Genomic DNA, 23174 nt, shown 5'->3' with positions numbered 1-23174 from the left:
CCGTCTGCAACGTATCAGAAACTGGCTAGGATTGTTAACCTCGCAGGGACACGGACACTTTCACCTATCTACAATGCAAACAGACTGTAAGCAGGATTTTTTTTTTTTTTTGAGTTACGATCTTTCAGAAGGGATGACTGAAGTAAAATATAATGCATTCTCATGAATTCTGCAAAGATCTGCAACACAAGGGGAAAACAAGAACTTTAAGTCTTTGAACAGAAACCAAATCAAATAAATGTGCCTTACAAACAGATCTGCCAAGTTTACCTCGAAGGAGTTCTTCTTCTTATTATAACTTTATTTGACTTGGGGCTCTGCTAGAAATGCAAACTTGTAGCAAATGGCTGCAAAGCCAGCAGCATTGTTCACAAACTCACTTGTGTAATTCAGAACTTAACAAAGCAACTAGGGAGAAGGATTTGCAGAAAACGCTTTTGTCAATTGTTTAAACAGGAATTTGTGCGCGTGTTGAAACGAAACAGGGTGATATATTGTAAGCAGCAACAAAACCTTTTCTTGACTTACGTCACTGACATACGTGCTTTTAACCAACAAACGCAACGGCTGTGAAACCAGCGTCATTGCTAATAGGATTGCGTCCTTTGTGAATCTTTAGAATTCACCCACAAACAGGGACGTGACCTTGTCGACAACGAAACATACTTTTGCGACTTCTCTGTTGACACAGCAGATATAGCGTGCCAAATCATCGCTGACAAACAAGCGATTCGAGTTATGAACGTATACACTCCCCCTCCATTGTGTTGGTGATAGAAACAGTCATTGACAATTTCTGATCCCACCCCCACTGGACATGTGCTCAACTGCATTTCACAAGCACAGCCCTAATTATTGTAGATGAATAAAGAACCCACAAAGAGCGCACAAATAATTTGTTAAAAGCACCTATGTCAGTATCCATAAGTTTGGAGAAGAACAAAAACAAAAACCAAAAAAAAAAAAAAAAAAAAACATAAAAAGGGGAATATAAAAGTTTAGCAGTGGCATTTAAAAAAAACCAAAAAAACAAAAAAAAACAAAAAAAAAACAAAAAAAAAACACGCACACTGTAAGCTGAAACCTAAATTACACATTTTCACAGTGGGTTAAAACGGCTTTACTCTCATACAGACTGTTGCAAAACAGGAGAGTAACACACAGTGGAGAGAGGAGAAAGGATTTATAGGGCTGGTGGATCACAAAGCCACTGAGGACAGTGGATGGGTACACTGAAGCTCATTTCACTGTAATATACTTACAGCTAATGCAAATAAGTAACAATACCATTAATAACAGCAATAGTAATATAATATAATACTATGAAATGAAATTTTAAAAAAAGCTCCAAAACAACCCTCAGGCTTGGAAATCTTGCATAACTGAAGACCAAATTGATTGAAGTGATTTATCTTAAAAGTTACGCCCTTAGTGAGCGAGTCTAAAAACCCTGAATTTTTCTGGTATTCGTGTGCGTCTCTGTGCGGATTTGTATGGGTGCGTGGTTACAGAAGGAATTCGACACTAGAGGAGTGACTCCTGGACGACGCCGACAAAAGAAAGCCCCTTTCAGACATGACCTCCTTATCATTAACGTGACGGCATCCAAATGCACTGCTTCACATCTGGATAAACACCCTGGCTTCTGTAATTGTCACAAAGAAAATCTTAGAGAGTAGGAGCCTGGCACAACTCTGCTTGCTGCCAAGTCTACAGATAGTTATGCACAATATTATTTTTGCACGTCTTGTGCATGTTTGTGAATTATTAAGTGCCCTAATCAGCAGTAACTTCTGGACGGCATTTTTCCTACCGACTGCTTTTATTAAAGATCAAAGCGTCCCCCACCGATTTGTTTCAGCTACACCCAATAAAGAAAAAAACAATATTTCAGAGGCTGGTTATGAGACGCACAATACAACTTCCACAGCAGCATGCAAACACGTGAACAAGTGCTGCTCTTAGAGATAATGGCAAAGGAAATGAACACCGAAATTGTAGTTTCACTTCACTAAAGTCGTTACTAACAATAGTTATTTACAAAAATATAATCCTTTTGAAAGTAAGTCATGAGGAACATAAAAATGACCCATGTCTGACTGATGCCGTCACTTTAAAAGAGTAATGAAGCCATGTCTGAGAGAGTGCCAATAAACATTTGTCCTTTTCTATTTTTTTCTCCACATTGTCTCCTTTCAAACGGATGCCGGCATGGAATCAGACAAATCCTTCATGCCCTGACTGACGCAACAACTTCCTTGGAGCACCCGGTTTTGTCCAGTAATACTGCCACTAACGAGCTGATGCTAAAGGCCTTGTCATGCATCGAGAGCCAGATGACGCCAATCCATCACCCACTAGCTTGTGGAACTGCCTAGAGAATGAAAACTGCGTGTGAAAAGTGCCAAGTGTGTGCGTGTCTATGTCCTAGGTACTGTGAGGCCGGCTATGAGGCCATGAGGAGGGGCAGCATAGTGTACTGGGGTGGTTCAAGTTACACATTTAGGAGAGCGAACTCATGGGGAAAGGGAGGTTGTTTACGGGTATGGCTGGCCATTGGTAAGTGTGGTAGAGAAGTGCGTTGACTAGTTGAGCGTCCCACGACAGTTCTCCGTTCCGCACAGACAAGGGATCTTGTTCTCCTCCAGTGGGAACTTGTAATCGTACGTGATCTCTTCGTTGACGGCAATGGGTTGCTTTGAGTAGATCACAATCTTTTTCTGGGACTCTATGGTGATGACCTTGGCGTAGCAGTTTGGCTGCAAGGGGGGAAAGCATCGACAGACTGATGGGCGACAGCTGCAGAACTTAACATCAGTCCATATCTAAAGCATGTAAGAGGCAGATCATTGTTGAGTGTTTTCAGACTTACAGTGCAGCAGTGGTTGATGAATCGTGCCAGGTTCCCACACTTGGTGGCATCTATAATCGTATCATGGTCCACTCTGAACAAGTAGCTGCTCCCGATGCCCTGCTGTGCGTAACGCTTCTCTCGATTGTCAGCCACCATCTGCGCATAAAGAACATTTTCTGACTGACCACACCCTCAAAGTGTCTGAAAAACTGCAATTCACATACAGTCATATCAATATTACAATGCAAGAGTAAGGGTCCAACACAGCAGGACTCTTAGAGATTTATTATTTGTATAAGTATTTTACAGATTTGTTTAGATGGCAACAGTGGATAATGAAAACATTTAGATGTCAAGATGGCTGAAAAGTTTCAAAAACCATCACTGGTTAAACACAAAACTCCTTATAAGTCATACCTGTCTTATGTTTTGACCCACATACTCAATGACCATCTCATCAGCAGCAATGGGCTCCATCGCAAACAGGCCCCATTCGTGGATTCGGCTGCGTCCGAAACGAAGCCTCTTCTTTCGGAACTGCATCAGGACAGAGCGGATGTAATTTAAGAGGAGCCTTACTAGCAATAGATATTTTTATAAACTAACCTGTCCTGAATTAACAGACAGCTTTAAGTATTTACAGGCTATATCTTTGTTTTATAATTGGATCTTCAACAATTCAAAAAGGTAAACTAATCCAAGTTGATAATTTGGTGTGAAAACCAGAAAAAAAATAAATTGTTGACTAGAATAAGAACATGCAAAAAAGGCCCACACCCAAAAGTTTGACCACTGACCTACTGTAGTGAGCAGATTTTCTGCACGTTTAGCACAGAGGCAGATCTGTGACCTCGACCCCGGATTTGTGTAACAATGAAAGCCAGAGATACAGCCTCTTTCAAAACCAAACACACACACGCACACAAAAAACGAGACAAGAGCCACCTTCCAAAAAAACGCCTATTCAGACATTGCATTAACAAATAAACAAATTCATCTTGAAACCAAAAGATAAACCCACCATTGTGAAGGTAAAATTTCTGCATTCAGCCCTGAGTTTCATCTTGTGAAGCTTGGAAAAAACCTTTTGCGAGTTTTGATTAATAAACCACAGAGTTCGTGTCAAAATTGGTCTTGTTTGTAGTCTAAGTCTGGACTTAAAGAAGTCCAGATGCTTTTCTTTCCAAGCTACGATGACCTGGATGACTGAGAACCTTCACAGATGTCTTGTTTGTATTGTGTTTAGACTGTAAAACATGTTGGTATATATCCTACTAAATTCAGCTATGCGCTTCTAAAAGCATGGAATCAGTTTCAGGCTCTGGAAATTTATTCCTTAGATGACCTTTTGATTACACTCGTGAACTGTAAACCATTTAATTTATTGTGTCAGGTGGCATAACTTACAGTGTTTTTGTTTTTTAAGCAAAGATTTTTTTTTAAAGTTAAATCTGTTGACAAGTCGCAGGTTGCAGTTTAACTTTGTCCTTTAGCTTGTAAGTGACCACATGAATATAGTACTGCTTGTACCTTAAGCTGGTTGAGTTTAAGCAGGTCAGAGTCCATGACAGCAGTGGTGCCGATGACAGTGAGGAGGCGGCGCTGCTCTGAACGTCTCTCTGATAGCACTCGGTTAGCACCCTGCCAGGAAACAAACAAAAGAGCTTCAGAGAGTGCAACGGTTACACTAAGACTTCATCAGATGGCCTTGACGGGTAACAGCATGAACCTCAATTTCCAATACCCCTGCTCTTGTAGCAGAGGTTCATTTGCGAAAGAGATATGACTGGAAAAGTTATTACGCAAGAATAGAAGCAAGTCTGCCCTCGAATACTTCAGTCCCAACTACTGCCTTCCCTCTATTATGGTTCAATAATTAAATTCTTCAGGATGTTAACTTGTGTTCCTTATACATATCAAAAATTACTCTCATAACTACTGTGAAAAAAACTTGAGTGTTAAAGGGAGCCCAGCAGTGTAACTGTAGCACAAATTTCCAAAAACAAGGAAAAGGAATCTATGGAAAAAATGAAGCAGCTGAAACTTCCTTAGAAACTTCAAACTGAAACAAAATGAACTGACATGTTCTCATGCTACGTCTCAAACATCATTTTAGATTTTGTCAGACTATGCAACTTCTGTGTTTTTACAACCAATTAATGCTTTGCTTTCAGTACTAAACAGATCAATATTACAATCAAGATAATAATCCATGAGATTACATTTCATGTTTCACCTATAAAGCTAAGTGAAACAGCTGTTTCAATGTATCACCATGAAGTTAAATCATGTGTGTCTGTGGTGCTCTGTGTGCGGGGGAGAGATCCTCCTGAGTATCAGTAACTCTTTAAGCCTGCCACAAATCTTTGGTTTGAAAACATAAACAGGGATTATTCATCACGACACATCTCTTTGTTCCTGATATAAGCACATAAAAACCTCAAAGCAGCAGACATATCTCAGTTATTGGGACACTTTGATCAGATAATAAAAGACGCAGACTGATGTGGTGCCCCAGTTACATCTCATTCTGTGCGGAGTCTGAATTAGTCTGTAACTCTAGAAACAGCAAGACTGCATAAAACATGCCACAGTAAAATATAATAATTTGTGTGTATTATTCTAAGGAACTATGCTTGTGTCCATGGAAGCAGTAAGGGAAAGCACAACAGCTAAATGGGAAATACATTACGGAGGAATAAACCTTGCACAGCAACACGATAACGTGGATTTTCCACTCTTAACTCACACAAACACTAAGTGAGCTGATTTTTCAAATGTTCCTGCGTTCCATGACAATCTGGCATTGTGTGGAGGATAACTGGCTGCACATGGGACCAATGACGGTGCATCATATGAGTGTCTGACGAGCATCAAGATCATCACCCCCAAGTGACCCAAACCTTATTTGCAGACATTATAAAAGAGGAACGTTGCATGATGAAATCATAGAATCATCACAGTAATAGCCATATTTAGGCCTATGATAAATGTGTGGGGCTCTGTGACCCCTCTTACTCCTTTTTTTTCTGCTTTTGACTCTAGGCAGACTTATCAGAAAGCTTTCCCTGCACTTACACCAAAGTAATACTCACAAAGAGCTGAAAATAACTGTTAAAAATACTGTGACGCATTCAGGACACATACTATGTTACTGCCCAGCATTATGCACCGGGCAACCATAGCTCTGTAGGTTAAAGCTGACCACACGAACATATATGCAGTAGGACTATATGCATGTAGTGCAACTGTAATTACTCCTGGCACACAGGAAATGGTTCTCACACATTTTTTTTAATCAGCCATTACTAACAAATAAAAATAAAAAAAATCATCCAAGCTGAACTATATTTAAAGGTTAGCGCAATACAATCAGCAATTCCAACTTATTTTCCCTAAATTCATTCAAACATTTTTATTTTCTCTGTCCACACGCCTCCTTCAGTGGCTTCATGCCCCAGGTCTTTGAAATTAATTGGCTGTAAATAAAAAAAACTGACTTAAAAAAAAATATATATATATATTTTTGCATGTCTGTGTTTGCTTTAGGCTGGGAGATGTCTATACTTGAGCAAATCGTGCCTTGGAATACAAAGTGATAAGTGCACAACCGGTCTAGCCTTACTATTTTTGTTTTTTCTAAGTAAATTCTAATGAAGACATAGTGGTTAGTGTGTTTGTGTAAATAAATGCTGCGCTCATGTTTCCCGTTTGTATTTCCAGCTAAGAGGCACCCAATTCAGCAGTATTTCATGGAAGTTACAGACTGAACCCAGTCTTTTTTAATGAAAAACACATAAAACATGTATTCAAATCCTCCAATCTTTGAATGTGTGATATTTTCTCCTTTATTTTTAAGAAAGGAGAATTGGTTTAATTCTGGATTGGGAATACATGTGCTGTGCAAATTTCTAGAGCTGTTCAACCATGCTTGACGAAAGTTGGAGTTGCACATTTGCTCTGATTATTCTTTCCAAAACACTTTAAAGGTGTGACACTCACTATGATCAAACTTTTCAGGGAACTTCATAAGAATTTGTGATCGTTAGGATCCTTTGACGTAAATTGGATTCATCATCTTTTGTTCAGGAAGGAGTAATTCACATGTGACAAATCCGGATCTACATCAGGAAAAAAGAATTATGGATTTCCTGTGTCACAAACGGGAATGATCACTGTGCTTTACGTGAAATAACGCCTGGACTGAAACATCCTGCCACTGGCCCAGAGGAAGAATTCACTCTTCAACATTCTCGAAATGCAATAACATTTGTACTGTTTTTGAATACTGACGATAAGATACGTGATATGAACATTAAACTCAAAAGCAGTGGACACAACATACAATTTCAAGTATGTTACAATTATGGCTGCCAACAAAACGGGAAAACAAAGGGAAAACTACACGTTTACATTCAAGGTTGCCGCACTTGTTTCGTCTGTTGTTAAATTCATCACACCCTATCCCCACTCTAAACCCACTTCTAACAGCAAAGATGATGAGAAAAAAAAGAAAAAAAAATGTCAGTCAGCAAGAAATATTTTTGTTTCAAGTAGTCTTGCAAGGAAAAACAAAAGCCTAATGTTTTCAGACATCACATTATTCCTGTGAACGACCACATTCTGACTCATACAAGCCTGATAAATCAGGAAGCCCGACTAGAAACGACACGCATCTCGCACGTTTCTCCATGACTCTTATTTTCACACAGTTTTTCAGTTTGTATTGTCCTTCTTTTTTTTTTAAGCATGATTATAAATCAATAATTTACTGATTCTTATCAGCCCTTATAGCACTGTTGTTGTTTTGTTGAATTTAATGTTCTTTTTACTGACAAAGAATACATGCCATGCTTTAAACATATGAGCAGTGATGTATGTGACTGAAATTAAATATAATTTGTTTTTCCTGCATGAATCTGTCTCAACCACCAGACAGCACAAATGTAATGCCTAAAACCTCTGTATTGTAAATGTCCACATACTCATCATCTTACTTCTCTGTCATTTGAAAACCCTCACCTTTTTCCATCTCAAATCCTAAAATTACCACTTCAACTAAGCCAAATATGAATCACCTCCATTCCAAATGCCTGAGAGGCACTATCTAGCCAAATGTTGACTTTATAATAATACCCTGAAACAGCTACAAACCCCTAATAATTGATTACTGAGGCAGTGGAGACCAGCAAAATATTTTTCCTGGAAAAAAAAAAGGTTCAACTGGATATCACATTAAAATTCCATTTAAACCCGGCTTCAACTTTCCACACAATCGAAAGCACGTCCACACCAACGTCTCCACTGCCAATCAGATTTACTGACTTTAGGTTGTGCTGCACGCACAGATTCACCTCACGGGCATTTTATCCTGTTCTTTCAACAACAAATGAAGGATCAAGCACAACAGAATCTCCAATCTCACAAACATTAGATTAGGAGAGTGAACGTTATCTGTGAGCGAGTGAACATGAACATTGAACTGTCCAAGTGCGTCGGCCTGTTACCTGATGCCGACTCGTTTTAAGGAAAAGCCTAAACAAGTTTCGCAAGATATCTCAAGTATTTCAGCAAAGCTTCTCAACTGCTTTAACAGACAAAATCAAACTGATGTGAGAACAACAGATTCAATAAATGGAAAAGAAATAAAAGAAGATGCATCCAAAAAGATTTGGAGTCTGCCTACCGAGGTGTCGACATTCTCCACCTCCCGTATGACCTGCTCGGGTAGGTCAAGGTCCAGGTAGACATCCTTCTCCTTGCGGCTGATGGCGTAGTACCCCTCGCTCCTGGCACAACCGGTCACATGCTCACGAAGCTGCCCATCTGTGTTCTTCTTTTTGCGGCGAGGATTTGGCAAATTGGTTAGTGCAGCCCAAAGGTCAAGGCTGACAACAGGGCACCAAATATCAAAGCATTCCTCAATTTAAAAACGTCACGTTATGCAGACAATTTAGTAAATTCATAACAGTCAGACTTTTTGGATATTGTGCCACTTCCATGTAAATCAAACCTAGTGCCCATACATCTTTGAGGTGAAAGATAATCACTGAAAAGGATATTAGTATGGTTGACCCAATGAGTGTCATTGAGCCAGTCGGAGCTATGGTCATCCTGCAGCAGCTTCTCATAAGTCTTCTTCAAAAACGACAAGTCTTCACCATCCAGACCAGAGTTCCAGATGTCATACAAGATGGTCATCTGCTCAAATTCACTGCGGTTGTCAAACTTCACAGCTGATGGCTCAGGCGCTGGGACAGGTTTCGACCAGTTCTGGGATGTTATTACTCCTGCTTCTTGCAAAAAGAGCCGCTCACTCTTTCTCACTTCTTCAACCAACTCTTCCTCAGTGTCTGAGCTGGACAGCTCCCCAGATTCAAGCTCCTCCACATCCACATCTTTGTCCAAATCTGAGTCCTGCAGGAAAGAAAAACAGTCTTTTAGTTTCTAGTCTATGCGGTGTTTACACTAATACAGACTGACACATTGGACATTTCTCTGGCCAGTTAAAGTCATCTAATCCATAACAATATTCATAACTATATTCAGTGACTGAATGTCATTGACATTTTGGTTGAACATAAGTGTTCTTAGAAAAAAGGCACAGGTGTTGTGCCAAGATGCAGTAAAGATCAAAGATTACAATGCAGGGACTCCAGCAACACTTAACGGGAAGAGGATCAACTTTATTGACTGACCAACGCATTTCGCAATTATGTCTCTAAAATGTAGACTTAAAACGAGATGTCTAGAAAGCTTCTCTTTCTTTTGTTGATAAAATAAAATAAATTAATTATCTAGTCCAGTGTTTACTTGGGCATGCCTTAACCAATTTACCAATACCAACCTGTTATATGTCAGCTGGTTTACCTATGAAGATGTGATTGGTTAATTTGAATTTTTTTCTGTTTCCTGCCTTTTATTGAAGCACACTTCTACTATGTGTTACTATGACCCTGATGAAGGCCACAAGCCAAAATGCGTTGGTCAGTCAATAAAGTTGTTCATCTTCCCTTTAAGCGTTGCTGGTGTCCCTGCATTGTGATTATTTTCATCCTCTCCACACACTTTGGAAGCAGGTGAAGTTGTGCCAGAAATTTTTGCAAAGACCAAACCTGAACCTGAGGTAACCTATTGTTTGGAGCACCATCTGGTATTTCAAATACCTATTAGAGAGGAGATGCCTCAGAATCCGTCTGACTAAGTTCAGGGGGTGAAAACAGCAGAGACTCAAAAACAAATCAGAAACTCATCCAAATTGGTACTTTTTCATATATAGTGCACGAGTTGAGACAGTTTAATTCAGACGAAGTCTCTGGACTGTTACCTGCTGTATTTGCAAAAAGCGCCATCGGACATTAGACGTGTCACTGGCAGGTGGCAAGTTTATGGTTAATGAAAACTCATCTGCGCAAGTAAAAGAAGTTTTTTATGATGCAAAGCACCTGGCTGACATTAGCTTTAAGCAATGCTAAGGAAATGTCAGTAATTCTAGTGTGATTGCACCAGTAAGACTGAGAGCAGAGCGCTTCTACAGGGTACACCCTGTTGTTACCCCATCTGTTTTCAGCCAGAACATACCCAAGAATAAAAAAAACAAAACTGTATCACACAGTTCTGTAAATGCAAAAAAACTACATTTCTGTCTACACTGGAAATATATTCCTGGTCTGGAGAGCCCAAAGGTTTACCAGCGGATTCTGATTCTGAAAATTCTTTCGAGACATGTAAAACTCTTCAACTGTACCAATTTCAAAATTCCAACTTTGGGCTTACTGGTAATGAGTCAGTGCTATTGTTGCCTGTGGCATGTTTACGGTTATGACAATCTCAAACATTTACAGGAACAAACGTGACAAATATACCTCTAATTTCCGCTTCCTCTTTTTCTTGCCTGGCTGCTCCTTCTGCTTTTTTGTGTGATGAACCTCAAGGTTTTCTTTATCTTTTCTCTTCCTCTTTTTGCTCTTTTCCTCTTCAGCTTCAAAACCCTTGCCAATTAGGTTCTTCTTCTTTGGTGATGGAGACACCGGCGTAACCTGGCCCGTATCCTCAGAGTCACACATCTCTCCCACTGCAGAAAAGAATTCTCCTGCATCTCCCCGTGACGTAAGTGGATCTCCAATGACTTCCTCTGGGGCTTCCAGCACGCCAGAAATAGAGTTGAGGTCAGCTGGGAGCAAAACAGAAGAATCTTGTCTGGAGGAAGTCCTTTTGGCACCAGTTGGTACTGGTACAACAGGGGGTTTGCAGTAGTTGTGCTCCATAAAGACGATTACAGCCCCTGGACTCATAAGGAGGGCCAGTGACTCTGGGGCGAAGTAATTTCCTTCCATCTTGTGCTCCTCTGCTTCATCAGATGTTTCTGTCTCCTCTGAGTCTCCAGGATCAGGGTCCATTTTCAAAGCCACATCAGCTAACACAGAAAGGTCAGTTGTTGAAGCAGAGGCCAGCTGCAGGAGGCTGGAGGCCCCAACCTGTTCTCTTAGTCTTAACCTCTGCTCACTTTCTTCCTCATCCTCATCTTCCTCTCTGAGAGAGTGACAGGAAGAAGTAGACAGGCTAGATGTCCGTGGTCTGCCTCTGGACCTTTTGTTGACAGATGGTGGTGCTGGGGCCTCCTCAAAGGCCATCCTACACATAGAGGCATGGTCCAAAGGCAGGTTCTGCACAGTGCGGCACACCATAACAGGAGGAGCAGGAGATTTGGGAGACTCTTTGCCTGCACCGCGTTTGCTAGGGGATTTGACTGGGGTAGTCTGGGGAGAAATGAGGGGTCCTCTCTTGGTCTCCTCGGTATCTTGGGTTCGTCCAGATGGGGGCACAATGAGAGCATTCCCTTCGCCTGGTTTAGAGGCAAAGGGAAGCAGCTGGATGCCCTGACTGGGACGAGATGAATTGGGTGAGGTTGCAATGATGGGTGAGTCTGGAAGCCTGCCTGAAAGGAGGGGAGATTCACCCGAAACTTGAGACGGAGATGGTGGTGCAGCTGGCAATTGCATTTTGCTTTCGTTCTCGTCTGTAGAGAAGGAGACTGTCTTTTTGCGCTTCTTGAGAGGGGGCACAAGAACGATAGGGGATGTAGGGCGTGGGTATGGTGGTGAGGGGGGATGTTTGGTAGGCGCCGTTGTGTCTGCCTTGCCATCTTTTGTATCACCTGAGAAAAGATACAAGTTTTCAAAGATTGAACTCGAACTGAAGCAATTATGTTACTGGTGCTTTTTGGTGATTTATAACAACTTCTGACTAACCTGTTTTGACCTCTGCCTTTGGAACAGCTGCATTATTTTCCCTGAGAAAAACAAAACAAGCATTTGAGTGTTGAAAAGTACAACATTCATTGTTATATAATTCTGATTACAGCAGTACAAGTGATGTACCTCTCATTGTCTTTCTCAGTTGTGCTATCCATAGTTGACTCATCCATGCTGTCTGGTCCTTCACTCTCTGCCCGCTCTCCTTCCTCTTCATCTTCATCCTCTTCTGAGGATGAAGATGAAGATCCTGAAGATGAAGAGCCTTCAGAAGAGGATGAGAGGCTCTCGTCATCACTGTCTGCACTGAGGACATCATCTAAAAAAATAAAAAAAAGTCAATGTAAACAGTCATGATAGCTGAAAATAAGAACAAAGTTATGAGATTCCTGTTTGTGGTTTACCATCAGACTCTTTTCCACTTTCGTCTTCCTCATCCTCCTAAACATGGGGGGGAAAAAAAGTTGTCATCACAACAATATAATCACAGTGACATCCTGCCATCTACAGGTGAGGACAGAATTTGTAACCCTGCTATGAAAATTTATTTTTATTGCATTCAATTCACTACAGAACTATTTCCTAAGTGGTGTTAAAGAGAGCATGGAATTTTTAAACACAGCTTTTCCAAACATATTGTTTTTTTTTTGGATGCTTACATTATTTTACTTTGCACACAGATTTCATAAAAACTACCAGGGTTATTACCCCCCTTGATATTAATAATCAACTGCATATCCTTTTCCTGGATAACAGCCTGCAGTTGTTTGTTATAGTTTTCATCAAGTCACACACACACACACACACACACACACACACACTGAGCAATCGCAGCCCATTCTTCTTTGGCAAATCTCTCAAACTCCTCCAGAGATTTAATGGGTTTTCTGGCACAGACCTCAGTCTGCAGTTCACCCCACAGATTTTCAGTGGGACTCAAGTCAAGGCTCAATGTTAACTTGGCTTTCTGTACCAGGAACAACCCATGCTTGGGTGTTGTTGAGTTGGAGAACAAAGCTTATGTTCTACAAACATAAGCATTGTCTCCATGGCCAAAGAACTCTACTTTTGTCTCATCTGACCAAAGGAAACATTTCTTTGGTTCCAACTTTGCTTAGTCATTCACTAGTGTCTTGGCAGTTGTTAATGGGCTCTTTAGACACCTCAAACCCATGCTTGTTTTAGTACTGCATGCAAATTGGAAAATAACCTTCAGTTTGAACCTTCACAAAGTCAAAGCACATCATTGCACAGCAGTGGTTTGTGCTATGGCTCAATAAAAAGGTCTCATTTTCTGGTGACTTATAAAGGTGACACTGGTAATTTTTGATTTCTCAAAAAATTGTTATTGTGTGTAAAAACAAATCAAGAAACAACTAACTTATGGTTTCTAAAAAAATTTAAATAAATAGTATCCTTACAAGTGCTATGTTAAAAATCCCTTGTACGTTTTAAAATAATGGTGATCACCAGTTCTACCCCTTAGCCTCCTAATAGATGCACATATAGCATAAATTTGAAAATCCTAGGCGACTTCCTTCTTGAGTTATTGTATTCACAGGAGTTTCAGAAGATCAAGGTCACCGGGAGTCAAACTCATGTGAGATTTTTAGTTGATGCACCAGTGGTATGAATTTCAAAATCCTATGCTGCCTCGTTGACGTCGCAAACTTGGGATGCCCGCCTGCCTGCCCAATGGGGTGACAGCAACATCCCATCAGCCTTTTACAGCTGAGAGGTAGAAACTACTTTGGAAAGTTTTGAAAACAACTTTAATTTTCATACGAGGCTAATAATTTTGTTCTTATCTGTAGCCAACTAAAATAAATGACAACATGAATTATAAACTCATGTTATCACATTCATATATTCTAATAATCTAAAGTCATTTTTTAAAAATTGTGTTTTAATCTTGAATCACAATTTTAAAACAAACAGACAAACCTTTTCAGTAGAAGAACCATCAGATGTTTCTTCTCCCTCACTGTCAAGCTCCCAGGGTTTCCGATTTCTTGGCTTCTTTTTCCTCCTCTTGTTGTCCCTTTCAGCTCCATGCCTGTCTGCCTCTGGTAATCTCTCGTCAGCAGCTGAAAACAGGATAATTTAAGACTTACATGGAGCAGATCAAGTAATCCAACCTTTTTTTAAAGCCTGAATTACAGCTGAGCAAACCTTCATCATCTTCGTCCGGTGGTGTTGAGGGCCGTGGCCGTTTCATGTCGCCCTCTTCAAACTCTAGAGGTTCTTTCCGTTTCACCTGCATAGTTCAAAGTGTTTTTTAAGAATAAAAACCCCCCAAAAAACCCCAAAATTGACTTTACAAAGTCTGACTATTTTTCAGAACTAGAGGAAGTACCACAAACTGACAACACCAAACACTTGTGCACTTTTTGAATATTGTGGTACCACATAAAAATTCAAAATATTAGAATGACAATATCAGATATTTTAAACTACTCTTGACACCATTTATTGACTTAAGCTTGACATATACTGTGCTGAACATTTATACAGTATGGTTTACCTGTGACAGCCTTAAATGTAGCTTGAAGAGTATCTAATAAGAATTCCAACTACACAATGCACCAACACAATCATTATTATTGGTCCATTTGGTACTAACATGCACTGTAAATACTGCACTATTGACTGAGAAACAATAAGCAGGAAAACAGCATGATGATAATGCAGTGAAACTTATGCCGTTTTATTATGTTCATGTCACATTCAGTTCATGTATGAACAAAATTACTGTCTTTTCTAACTCCTGACACTGGACAGGTCTCCCTTGTAAAAACAGAGTTCAGTACAACTAAATAAATTCTGTATTTATTAGGTCCAACATGGAGAACAGTTTCAGTTACCATTTAGTGACATCAACAAAGTGCCTCAACAAGGTGGCATACAAGCACCACTGCCACCTAGTGTTTTGGTGGTGTAATGGCAAATGAGACACTCCAACAAACAAACATAAAATATGAAGGCAGTATAGATTCCATACAGTAACATGGAGATGAAACCAAAATCTGCAGCAATAAAGTACTGTTACCTTGAAAGAAGGCAGTCGTAGTGCTCCACGGAGAGAAAATCCCTCCATGCCACCACTCTTTGCCCAATCCACAAGAGACATGAGAGGCTCCCGTGGACGGTTGACCTTTTCCTCTTTTTTCTCTTCATCCCGTAACGCAGAAACCCCCCTAACCATCGTCTGGAATGGCTACAAAAAGTAGACATTTACAGAAGATATTACGTTTTTCTGGCCTCGTAACAACAGTCTTTCTTTTATATAGTTAACTGACTAATAAAAGCATCATTAAACTGAGATGAAATAGTAACAGGAATGACATCTTTCATTAAAAAAAACAAACAAAAAAACATGCTAATTATAAAAAAATCAATTACAGTTAAATGGAGGAAGCACATACATAAACTAGTAAAATTATTAAGTAACAGGGTGGGCCTATTTATTTTATTTTACATGCACAAAAATTAACTGCAACCTTAGAAAGATGACCTTCATTATTGTTGAGGTTGGGCTTCCTTACCTTGGCCTTGGTCTCTTTCCGCTCCCACCACTCGTCAAAGGTGGCAAAGGCTACATTCTCCACCATCTTGCGGTTCAGGTCCCTTTGCATGATGTTCTTCATTTCTTGGATAAGAGTGGCCAAGACCATCTGCACTGTGGCTTCATGAGGATTCTCTGCCAGCATGGACATCTCCTCCCCTGGAGCCCTGTACTCATCTCCATCCCCAGGCAGCATTGTGCCATAGCCAGGTGGGGGCATATAAGATGGGTAGTGTGGCGGTAAGACATGTGGAGGCCAGCCACTGTGTGGAGGCGGGATACCATGGTGTGGATGGGGTGGTATTTGAGTGCTGTGGGGATCGGGGTAGGGATAGGTCATGTGGGGTGGCATGTATCGGTGGTCTTGGTCATAATGAGTGCCTGCCCCATTGCCCTCTTGGTCCATGTAGGGGTGGTGTGTGTGATGTTGTGGAATAGAGTGGAGATGGTAGGAATTGTAGTCTGCAGTAGCTGCCTCACCCGGGCCTGTGGTGCCATTGGATGAGGACATGCGCAGCTGGTGTAGGCGACTTAACATGTGGGTCTGCATTTGGAAAGACATAGGGGTTCCACCACTGTACTGGTTCATCAGCTCCATGGAGCTGGCATAGTCATACATGTGGTGAGGCATGGGGGGAGGATACTCAGGATGCAGCTCCATGTGAGGAAGGGGAGGAATCCCTGGTGGAGGTGGGGGTTGTAGGGAGTAACCAGGGGGTGGTGGAGGGGGCAGATGAGGGGGGTAGGATGGTATGGGAGGGTGCATGGAGGTGCCAAAGTGCTGTGCAGAGTCAGAGATGGGTGGGGGTGAAGATGAGGGGTCTGTTGTTTGTGAAGTCATGGCAGCCTGAGATGAAGAAGGTGAGGATCCTGAGGTGACTGATGGCTGGTGGGTGGTCACGGTTGTTATGGTCGTAGTCTCCTCCTCCTCATCTGAGATCTCCATGTCTTCTCCTGAGGAATGAGGAGAGGCCTGAAAGAAAACAGAATTTACTGTCTTAAGTTGAGAAACCACCCACATATTGAAGCAAATTCTCAAAATAACACTTACTGAATTATTTTTCTGTCCCACTTTTCTAACATAGAAACGGGCACATTAAAAGCAAGAAACCAAAACATGAACATTATGTTTGACAGCACTCAGAATGTTAATCACTGTGTCGGTACTGAGGAGGTTTTTATTCATTTCCACCAAATATTTATTTCTCTGCCCACAGACAGGTATTTCTGGGTGACTATCAAAACAACTGATTCTATTTATAAAAATAAATTGAATCAGGACAGATCATACCTGACTCTGTCCATTAAAAGGTGGTGTGTGCGCTCCTGTCCGGCTCTGTGCATCAGCAGATCCAGCCTGTGAAGACTCTTCCTGCAATACTCCAGGACCAGCTGGGCCGACTTGGGCCTGAGTTTCCTCTGGGGGTGGGATGTGGGGAGAATAAGTAGAAACGGGTGGTGTAGATGCTGTAAGTACTGTGGGGCTCTTCCTGCCTTCTCCCCCTTTTCCCCTTTTTCTTCCTCTGTGGCCATCTCTGTCTCTTTCCCCTTTCCTCCTGTGGTCTTTCTCGCCATTGTCCCCCACCTGTTCCCGCTCCCCTTTCGCATCACTTGACCCACGTCTTGTTCCAGCTCCACTTCCATGCTTCTCCTCTTTCCTATCCTCCTCATCTTCTTCATCAGAGGCAAGAAAAGAGAATTTAGCTTTTTGTTCCTTCAAAAGCATCTCAATACGAGAGTCCAGACTGCTGCTGTGGTAGACAAACGGTAAACTCTCATTGGTGGAATCTGGCTCTGGGGAGGACGAGTCCCTTTGAGGGGGTGGAGGGGAGCTAGAAGAAGATGAAAGATGGTGGGGAAGGGAAGTAGAAGAAGGAGAATTAGAAGAGGAAGCAATGGTGGGGTGGGGCGGAGAAGAAGGCGGGGGTGTCTTGGGTGGGGCAGGTGGGGTGCTGGGACGACGTTTGGGTTTTGTCCATTGTTCTTCACCAGCAGGACTATCCTGGTTGAAGTCCAGTGTTCCAAGTGTTTCTGCTACAGCTGCTGCAATAACAGAAGCTGGTGGGAGAGGAGGTGTAGGAGGTGGAGGGAGAGCACTGTGGTGACCATGGTAGTCTTTTTCAGCACCTAATGAAGGCAGAGAACCCCTCTCTGTGAGACTTGTGCTCCCTAGGCGAGTGGAAACGTCCAATCCCTGAGGAGGGGCTGGGGCAGGCTCTTTGGAGGAGTATGTAGAGTAAGATGATGGGGGAGGAGACATGCTGTTAGATGAAGAGCGGTACGAGTTGGAATTGTACCTGGGATCCGAACTGTTAGAGTAGTCACTGTCCCTGTCTCTATCTCGATCTCTGTCTCTGTCTCTGTCCCGGTCATGGCTGCTTCTTCTGCGGCTGCTGCTGCCATGGTGGTTGTGAGAATGGTGGTGGTTGCGGTGTCTCTGGTGGCCGTGGTCACCTGACCGAGAGCCCAGGCTGTCTCGCCTGTACCCCCTGTCATCCCTGCGATCTGAATGGTGGTGGGAATGATGGGAATGGTACTTTGAGGAAGAGTTTGTGTCTTGCTGGTGATGATAAGATGACCTCCTGGAACCAATCCCCGCTGGCCCATACCGTCCCCCTGAGTCTCTTTCACGCTCCCTCTCCCTTTCTGACATTAGGGGCTGATCATATTGGTTGGCAAGAGGTGGTGGGGGCATTGAGGAGTGGTGTGCCATGTGTGGCCCAGGTCCTCCAACATTAGGGTAAGGGGGGTAGCATGGTGGCTCATTGGGACGGTATGATGTTGTTGGGGGGTACATAGGACGACCCCGGTGATACACTGAAGGTTCCTGTGCATCATCAGAGTAGCGTGACACTTTGTATCCTCCAACCGTCGAGGAGACTGCAGAAGACGAAGATGAGGAAGGTAACATGTCCTGGGGAGGGTAGCCGCTGCCCATTGTGCCAGTATTGTAACCAGGATGCCTAAAATGCAGAAATGAGGAATTTATATATGAACCACTAAGTCAATCAATGATGCTTTTTGACTTTATGTGAAAAGGTAAAATGTGGTTTGTGTTGTAACGTCATTTAAATGTTTTTGTTTTAAAAGGGATGACATGAGAAGGATTTTGAGGTTGACATACAATACATACATACAGTGAAATCTAATTGTGGCAAATACTATTGGAAACTCAATGTCGCACAACTGAAACAAACAACCTGAGAGCATTTCCCTCCTCTGTGCAAGCCAAGCTAACAAAGGACACAATAAACAAAAAAAAAAAAATGATGAAAGATGATAAGACCAGACCAGGTCTTTTGTACCAAAAATTTCCCTTCATATCATTTGCACCAACAAGTTCAGGAAAGAAGTATATGGTAAAATATGGTGGAGGCTCGGTTATGGTTTGGGACCGTATTTATAATTATTAATGCAGAAAAGTACCATCAGATTTTGATCCACCACTCAGTACCATCTAGAAAGTGTCTGGCAATAGCTTCATTTTTCAGCATGACAATGATCTCAAGCATACTGCCAATCCAGTAAAAGCATAGAAACACAATAAAAGCAATAACAAAAAATGGACACCATCAGTCATGGACTGGTCTTTCCAATGCCCAAACCTCAACATTACTGAGGAAACAGAGAAGGAACAAATGACAGCCAACATCCAAATAAGAGCTTAGATATGACCTTCAAAAAGTCTGGAGAACTATTTCTGAAAACTACTTAAATTACAAGAAAGCTTGCCTCAGAAGGTTCAGGCTATGTGGAAAAATAAAAGGTTTTCAAAACAAATATTTCAAGACTATCGAACTTGTTAGAATTGTACAAATCTTGTTTTTTTGCCTCATATACTGTATTTTCATGTATGACTGCATGTTTAAAAAAAATCGCTGCATCCATTTCTCATTTTCCTAGCAAAATATATCGAAACAAGGGGTGCCTCAGTCTTTTCCACAGTACTTTGAACCAAACCACAACAGTAAGACCACTTAAGGTAAATTTTATTCAAGATGCTTTGTTCCAGTTAATTATCAGAAACTAACCTTCCACCAGCATAGCCCGAGTCTTGTGAAAAAGGGGTCCCAGATCTTGAGCTGTAAGGTGTTCCTCCCCCACCCTGAGATGACGCAGAGGAGCTTGGGGTGTAAGGACCTGCCATGGAGGAGGGGGGCGTGTCTAGACGCTGATCATAGCCAGTCTCTACAGAAGGTGTGACATTTCCCGATGTGAGGGCCTGGACCCCTGCTGCCAAAACTGCAAGCTCACTGGAAAGCCTTCGCCTCATTTCTGATGGCTATGGAAACAGAGTAAAAATGTATAAAATTAAATGCATCTTCATTCAGATTACCACTCAAGCATGACATCACTAAATAAGTGAAGAGATGTTTGTGCAGTCACAATACCGTGTCAGGCTGTGGCTGTGTTGTAGCCTGAGGCTGAAGCCTGTCTGTCAAAGCCTTGCCTCCTAGAGGCACTGTCTGAGGAGTGTAGGACCCATTTACTATCAGGTCATAATATTTCTGCCTCTGTTGACCTGTATAAAAATAAAAGTCACAGCTATTTAAATGCAAGCTCTCAAACCGAATCAACAGACAAACAATTTATATCTAACATGGTTTGTATGAAAAACTTTAGATTTAACTGCAGCTTAAGTTTTTTCTGTGTCACTTGACTGTTTTGTTAGCAAGTCTTCTTCCTTTGAGGAACTGCTCAAAAGATTACATGAAAAAGTGACTCTCTTTGTCTTTTGATTTAAAATTGCAAACTGCATATAAAGAAACTGCCCAAAGCATCACTGTAACAATGTGCATCAGATGGCAAAGAGGAGACATTTTAACTTACCTTTTATATCCAACTGAGCATGAATGATGTTCCCCATGACAGAGGTGTTGTGCAGGTGCTTGACTGTGTCCTTGGCTCCTCTGGTGCTGGTGAACAATACTCGGGCCAGGCCTAGGTGCTTTCTAGTCTTGGGGTGAAACAGAATCTCCATCTCCTCCACCTCACCAAACTTGGCACACATTTCTGCCAAGAAGGGTTCCTTGATGTTGTCATTGAGTCGAGCAAAGGTCACCTCCTTGAGAGGTATGGGACCCACATAGAACTCATCAAGCTGCGGTAACAAATTAAAGGATCAGTGAAAAGATAATCAAACAGAAAGCTCCCGAGACGTGTCAAATGAACACTAATCCAAGTATTCTCACCTTAAACTTTGGCACTGGCAGAGACAGCTCTGTATATCTGGACCACAGTCTCCGGGGTCTTGGATCTCGCAGTTCTCCCACAGGTGGAAATCCAGAGTCCTGGGGACGAAAAATAAACAGCATGCAACATACAAACAATAGTCGAAATGATTGAAGATAAAATAAATAAATGTGAACATTAACTCACTGGCACACTGAAATGCACTCCATCATATCTGTAGATCTTCTGGGTGACACGCCTAATGGCTGGGTCCTGGACGAGTTTGTAGCTTTTCCACTGCAAACTGACAGCTTTTTGTGAATCTGCCCCACCGTCTGGATCCATCCTACAACTGTCACACAAAGAAAGACCACCATTACACACACAGTGCAGAAGCTACTGATAGAAGAAGAAAAAAAAAAAGACCGGGCATCAGCACAGGGAAGTAAGCTTTAAAAAATCCCTGCGGAATTAAGCCAAACAGATACAAAGTGCTGCAGTAATTACAGACTATGAGCACTCTGTATGGCAACCTGTCAGGCTAGCGAGCTGCGTCACATCAGCTGCTAACGATAAACTTTTCGGACATCTATATTTCAGTTGTAGTTCTTCTTGCATGGGTAAAATAAGTAAATTAAACAGACTAGCAAATGGGACGCTCTTAGCCGTGGATATGATGCCGTGTGCTGTCAAAACAATGATCACCGTTACGTCACTGACCATATACTTCAGCTAGCCACCTGCTGTTAGCAACGGCTAACCTAGAATATGCAAACTGCTGCTTTCCGGCATCATGACAGATTTCACGTTCCACGCATTGAATCGGGCTTCAGAAACACTCAGTAAAACGCCCACCTATCCGTTTCTCTCACCTCAGATCAGAGCGATGTGATTGTAAATTAGTTATGCCTTCTCGTTTTAGCTAGGGCAAGTCAACGGTACGGTAAGCTAATGCTAGTTAGCAAGAACATCACGTTAGGAGTTAAAACTGTGCACTTCATGTCCCTCAACCCACAGCGATAAAATGTTACCAGTTACGTGCCTCACTACGAGGATCTGTAGACTCGTTTCACCTTCAGTTTAATTAAATTCAGACCCCTCTCCTCTTCGACACCTACTGCCCGCTCATCCGAAAGTAGCAACCCGCCGCTACAGTGTAGGCAGCTCCAGCCAGGCCCGGGAGACGAACAAGAAAAACACTGAGTTCCTAACAGAAACGGCTCACCTCCGGCCCGGCTTTAACGCAAAACCGACGAGCTAAAACGATACCGCTACCATTCCGACAGTTAGTCAAAACAGCAACGCGCCTGTTCGAGCAACGGAGCCATTGTTTTCGCTTCGAAATCCTGACATTGTTGAGAGAGCGGCCATCGCGTAACTAACCTGAAAGCCTCGCCTGTTCTCCATCAGTGTGTTCAAAATGCAACCTGCGATTACTCACCGGCACTTTCGTCAAAGCTGAAACTAAATACAGGGAACTTTCACATTGACACATAACACTGTACACACAACAGCATTAAAAATTGTTAATGTAAATAAAGTCATTTGTTTTATTCAGCGTGAAATTTACGCATTTTTAAAAATTGGTTTGAATCTGCTCCTACATTCGCAAGTATAAAAAATGGCCAAAGGTCCCTCTAGCGGCTGATAAGCAAACCTACCTCAAAATTACTGTCAAATATAATTTATTGTATATTAAAATCTTTCAAGGCTCATATTATACTTGTAGTGAACACTTTAAAGGAATTTATTTCAACATATTAAGTGTATTTATACCGCTACATCTTGAAGAATTTAATTACTTGCCACATACACAATTACACATCTATAATGTGTAGTGAAGTGCTTAAGTGCCAGACTGGCTGTACAAAAGAAAGAGAAATAGAGAAGTATTCCAATCAGCACCCCCCCCCCCCCCCCCATTGTGTTAGATAGCTGGTTAACAGCTATCAGTTGAGTAGCTGAGTATCAGATAGGCAGTGTGTGAGTTGCAGTCTCATTTAGCAGTCTCGCGGCTTGAAGGTAAAAGTTCTGCCTCATTCTCTTGACTGAAGTAACTACACTCCTGAGGGCCACCATCAACGTCGTGATGCTCCGACTAAGGATGCTTTCTATAGTGTAAGAATAGAAGTCCCTGAGCATCCCAGCCAGGAGTTTGAAATCCTTTTTCGTTATCTAAAGTAGGAGAAGCAATGATGGGATTTCCTTATCATGAAGTCATCTCTGATAGAACAGCAGCCAGTGGGCACAACTTGGAATATTGATGCTGCAACTTGCTGTAAATAAGCTACAAACCATGAAATTCAAATAATTCGGACTGACCTTAGGC

At 41.8% G+C, this 23174-nt stretch overlaps 1 protein-coding gene across 2 annotated transcripts; it reads right to left on the bottom strand.

Annotated features, from left to right (window-relative positions):
• Positions 1–1047: 1047 nt before the first annotated feature.
• Positions 1048–22265, bottom strand: setd1a (SET domain containing 1A, histone lysine methyltransferase). Of its 2 annotated transcripts, none has more exons than XM_085454892.1 (21): positions 22229–22265; positions 21053–21197; positions 20866–20964; positions 20504–20774; positions 20065–20195; positions 19705–19955; positions 16965–18636; positions 15654–16646; positions 15158–15325; positions 14281–14365; positions 14053–14195; positions 12513–12549; positions 12235–12427; positions 12106–12146; positions 10720–12011; positions 8917–9271; positions 8541–8722; positions 4385–4495; positions 3272–3391; positions 2873–3010; positions 1048–2759 (listed from the first exon to the last, which is right to left on the bottom strand). In XM_085454892.1, the coding sequence occupies exons 2-21, from the start codon at positions 21188–21190 to the stop codon at positions 2586–2588; spliced, it is 6594 nt and encodes a 2197-aa protein (XP_085311018.1). In that variant the 5' UTR covers positions 21191–21197; positions 22229–22265; the 3' UTR covers positions 1048–2585. The 2 variants fall into 2 exon arrangements, with proteins under 2 accessions (XP_085311018.1, XP_085311017.1); XM_085454891.1 differs by lacking the exon at positions 22229–22265 and adding an exon at positions 21888–22220.
• Between the last annotated feature and the right edge of the window lie 909 nt (positions 22266–23174).

The sequence above is a fragment of the Copadichromis virginalis genome, linkage group LG4 (genome assembly GCF_057382275.1).
Source record: "Copadichromis virginalis isolate Kocher_CV1m ecotype Utaka linkage group LG4, C_Virginalis_male_GT1.1, whole genome shotgun sequence".
In the NCBI taxonomy this organism is placed as follows: Eukaryota; Metazoa; Chordata; class Actinopteri; order Cichliformes; family Cichlidae; genus Copadichromis; species Copadichromis virginalis.
Note: the sequence above shows the minus strand (reverse complement) of the source record. Positions and strands in the feature narration are given on the sequence as shown.